The sequence below is a fragment of the Limulus polyphemus genome, unplaced genomic scaffold, assembly GCF_000517525.1.
Source record: "Limulus polyphemus unplaced genomic scaffold, Limulus_polyphemus-2.1.2 Scaffold4960, whole genome shotgun sequence".
In the NCBI taxonomy this organism is placed as follows: Eukaryota; Metazoa; Arthropoda; class Merostomata; order Xiphosura; family Limulidae; genus Limulus; species Limulus polyphemus.
Window position 1 is genome coordinate 67,228 of NW_013670570.1, and position 4,762 is coordinate 71,989.

The 4,762-nt window shown below is 36.7% G+C and overlaps 1 protein-coding gene across 1 annotated transcript in view; it reads right to left on the minus strand.

Moving 5' to 3' along the window:
* The window catches only part of LOC106471915 (glutenin, high molecular weight subunit DY10-like), a 2,306-nt gene extending 1,590 nt beyond the window's left edge, over window positions 1–716 (minus strand). Inside the window, exon 1 of the mRNA XM_013932540.1 lies at window positions 29–716. Within this exon, the coding sequence (XP_013787994.1) occupies window positions 29–716 (688 nt within the window). The remainder of the gene's footprint in view (window positions 1–28) is intronic.
* Between the last annotated feature and the right edge of the window lie 4,046 nt (window positions 717–4,762).

The window sequence follows — 4,762 nt, forward strand, 5'->3', positions numbered from 1 at the left end:
GGATGGTAAGGAGCAAAATTTCCTCTACCACTGGTTTCAGACGATGGATGGTAAGGAGCAACGTTTCTTCCACCACTGGTTTCAGACGATGGATGGTAAGGAGCAACGTTTCCTCTACCACTGGTTTCAGATGATAGATGGTAAGGAACAATGTTTCCTCTACCACTGGTTTCAGATGATGGATGGTAAGGAACAACGTTTCCTCTACCACTGGTTTCAAACGATGGATGGTAAGGAGCAACGTTTCTTCCATTACTGGTTTCAGACGATGGATGGTAAGGAGCAACGTTTCCTCTACCACTGTTTTCAGATGATAGATGGTAAGGAACAACGTTTCCTCTACCACTGGTTTCAGATGATGGATGGTAAGAAGCAACGTTTCTTCCACCACTGGTTTCAGATGATAGATGGTAAGGAGCAACGTTTCTTCCATCACTGGTTTCAGATGATGGATGGTAAAGAGCAACGTTTCTTCCACCACTGGTTTCAGATGATGGATGGTAAGGAGCAACGTTTCTTCCACCACTGTTTTCAGATGATGGATGGTAAGGAGCAACATTTCTTCCACCACTGGTTTCAGATGATGGATGGTAAGGAACAATGTTTCTTCCACCACTGGTTTCAGATAATGGGTGGTAAGGAGCAACGTTTTTTCTATCACCGGTTTCAGATGATGGATGGTTGTAGCATATTAAGGATATTAAGGGTTTGATCATCCATACCTGTTCAAATTTATAATTCAATTCCACATGTGAGGATTGTGATTAAATATTAAATCTCATAGACAGTGTATCCCCAACCACTACGTAGGTCCTAACTGCGTATATACCTAACCCCACCGCTCTGTTGTTTGTTTCTGGATTAACCTCCCTCTCCTATCTATGCTGCCGTTGTTACATATTGCCAGGTTGCTTTATCGAAGTTTAAACTCGTCAAACCTTTCAATATAACCTTATTTTATAGTTTGTATCCTAAGTATTACTTCTAATGTAGAATGTGACCGATATATTGGAGCACGAAACACTGTGTGAGCAGAATATGTTCGAATCCCGTACAATTACAGATCAGTAAAACCAAAACTAAGGGATCAATAATACATTTTTGATAACCACTGAATATAACAGATTTTCAAAGAACACAAACCTGTATTGACAACTTATTGATTTTTTTTTTATAGTTCGATAGCTACTATACTAAGGTAATCGCTTTCGTAACGCTAAGGATTTAATAATACTTTAGTTTAATTAATTCCGGGATTGAATCAGCTCTGTCAAACTATTCTAAAGATTCTGGATTATAGATGAAATACAGACAGCTTAGAGGGACATTCAGATGATAAATCAAATGATCAAACACTTACTATTAACGAAGAGTCCAGGTGTTACAAGAAGCAGAAGAGCTGCTACAAGAGGCCACGAAGATAGAACTGTATATAAACCCAGTATATAAGTTCTACTTTTCCCTGCATTACTGGTCCATCGATTATACTTTGTGGAAACACTAGCCATAACTCACACTAAAGCACAGATTCGGTCTCGGTGAGTAACCTCTGAACGCAGGAAATCTAAAAACCTGGTTTAGATTGAAACCGTTGCTTACATACCGTGCGCAGGTGGGCAACGTTTATTGAACAATAACGTCTGTGCGGCTTCTTTTTATCCCAAGTATTTCAACTAAATAGTCTATTAAGACAATATCGTGACTTCACGTACATTAAGATATACGACTTTGAATACTTAGGAGTCTTCCTTTCTAAACAACAGGGCCTGTTTACTTCATTTTTAGTATTATCAAGCAAGTATTCTGCCATTAAACATTGCTTTCATATAGAAGGCTGTGATGTACAAGTATTCTTCGTTATTTTCGATTACTGCTTTGTACGTTCGCCGCGGCACAGCGTGCAAGAAGTAGATGATTGCGTGCGCGTATATTTCACCAAACACCAGAAGCTCTTGCTCGTATCTGAGACTTAAGTGAAGTCACGTGGGATATATTGTTAAAGGGCGCCATCTGTCAAACCATGATTACGTGTGGTTGGCAGGTGTATGGTTGAGATCTGGAATCCTCTCTCATTAAGAAAGTCGGTATAAACTATATTGCAACATCTTTCAAAAGTCAGCAATTACCTTTAGAATCAGGAACTTAATCTTCAGCAAATAAGAAAAATCTTCAAATGTATAAACATATGTCTCAACCATAGGAGAATTAAACTCTGAGGAGAAACATGTTCGTTCGTGAACGAATGGGACAGGAGAGACAAAACCCAGAAGATTATCTGGACACGGGAACTGGCTTTCATTCAAGGCCCACAACGTCTTAAGTCTCGGATCCATCCAGGAATTTCCATTCAAACAGTTTACACAAGTACAAGATTTATATTATTTTGCAAATTCTGTTTTGCTAAATATTAATTGTTATAACTGTATATTCTGCAATTGATGACAACTAGATACTGGTGATGTTACGGCATGATGCCTTAACTTATGAATGCCAAAGACATCAACAGCTTCTGACAATCAGAACTTTCTCACTTTCTGTAGTTAAAGACATTTTAAAATTGTTAACCAGTTTTAGAAGGTAACTTGGCATGAAGATAGGTGATTACCTTATCATCACATTCACAGGACTGCTGTGTATGTTAAAAATGATGACCGCATAAGAGAAACTAAATAGCAATATGGATAGAGCAAAGTTTATATTGGAATGTATAGTTAAAGGAGTGTCACTGTGTCATAGGTAATTATCACAACGTTGGTTTATATGCTCTCAGAACGTTTGAAACAGGCATTATGTAAATATAAAAAGAACTTGCGAATATCCTACAATAAAATTAGATTGTTTGATATCTTAATTATGTATATCACTAGCCTGAGCTAGCTAAGAAATTAATTAATTGGTATTTATTTATTTATTGTTAATTCCAAGCGAATGAAAACAGTTGTATTAAATATTATTGATTTTTGTTTTTTCTTGGCCCAGGGGAAGCCTAGAGTTTAGAGTATCGGACTAGACATCCAGAATCTCGGGTTCGAGACGTGGTGCTAATAAACAAGATTTACAATTTCGACTATGTATACATTATATGATTGACAGTCAATCTTTCTATTCATTTAATAATAGTCACCTTAGGCGGGCCCCCAGTGGCACAGCGGTGTGTCTGTGGATTCGTACTGCTAGAAACCGGGTTTCGATACTCGTGGTGGGCAGAGCACAAATAGCCCTTTGTGTAGCTTTATGTTTAACTACAAACAAAAACAACAACAACCTTAGGCGGTCGATGCTGACAACTGTTTGCCGTCTCCTTGGTACACAGGGTTCTCTGTCCAGGACAGTTTAGCCAATTGTGTACATAAGGGGAAACAAGTAAATAGAATATATCCGTGTCTTAGGGGAAGGCATAAATATGCAGGTTCATCCAGTGTGTTTCAAATATACCTAAATATAATTAAATAAAGATTGCATGCACCAATGAAAACAAAGTCAAGTGTTATCGCAGATCATGACCTCAACACTATCTCCTAAATAATTTTTATATCACCCAATTATAAAAGGACCACCCCTTAAATCAAAACATATTATAATATAATATGTTCTCTAGTATATATAGAGAGAGAACTGATATCTACTAGATAGGAGACACAAACAATGAGTAATTAAAGTAAATGATATAATATGTTTTCTAGTATATATATGTATAGAGAGAACTGATATCTAATAGATAGGAGACACAAACAATGAATAATTAAAGTAAATGCTCAATTCACCATTAGAACAGTACATTATTACGGAAAATCAAAAGAAGGCAAATAAATATTTTTAATTTGTTTTACACAAAACAACGTAATTTACTTGTATTTTACTATAAGTTTATCAATCTGTGTATTATTGTTCCAAACGTCCTGTGTTAGTTATCACAATTCAGCCAATTTGTTGGTTGCAGTTTGATTTTCTCAGTTTCCATATAGGCCTAAATAGTCCTAATGATGTTAATATCAGGACTTGTGTAGGTGGGTACGTCCAGGTATTGTTTCATTTCAGTTTGTGCAATATTAGTACCACTGTCTTGCTGGAAGACTACTTACTACCTGTCTAACAGGTCTTGTTCCAGAGGAAATGATACAATGAGTAATTATGTGCATGTATCTATCAGCAGTCAGGGTGCCATCCATTTTGTATAGATCCCTAACATCATTGATTGAGATGCAGCATATACGTTTACCGGTTTCCAAATATGTTTCCTGGTAGGTGTTGTACGTTGACCGAGATAGTGTTTTACCCTCTGCCATCATGAATTGTTGCCGAACAATTTAAATTTTGAGGTGTGATGACAATTTCAGCTTTTTTGGGTTTGTTATCTTCCCTAAGCATTAGTTTTGGGCAACTAAACAATGATGTTTTGGAAATAACATTTATATCTGTACTTACAGCTATGTCATTGACAAGATATATATATATATATATATATACTGGACTTCCGTATTTCATGTAAAGAGCATACCATGAGTTTGAAGAGTGTGGACTTTCTACCTCTATCGCTTCTACTATAGCAATACTGGTATCACGTATCGTCTTCAGAGTTTCCGTAAAACTCCTAGGGAAAAAATTTAATTCCGTCTCAATCTGTCAAATGTCTAAGCTAATACCTCAATTTCTATGTTTGCCATAAGGCGTTTCTGTCTTTGGAACTATTAGTGTATTCGTCTCACTACTGCTGAAAATAGTACGAGTTCATACACCTGTATAGATGCTATATTTGTGTGGC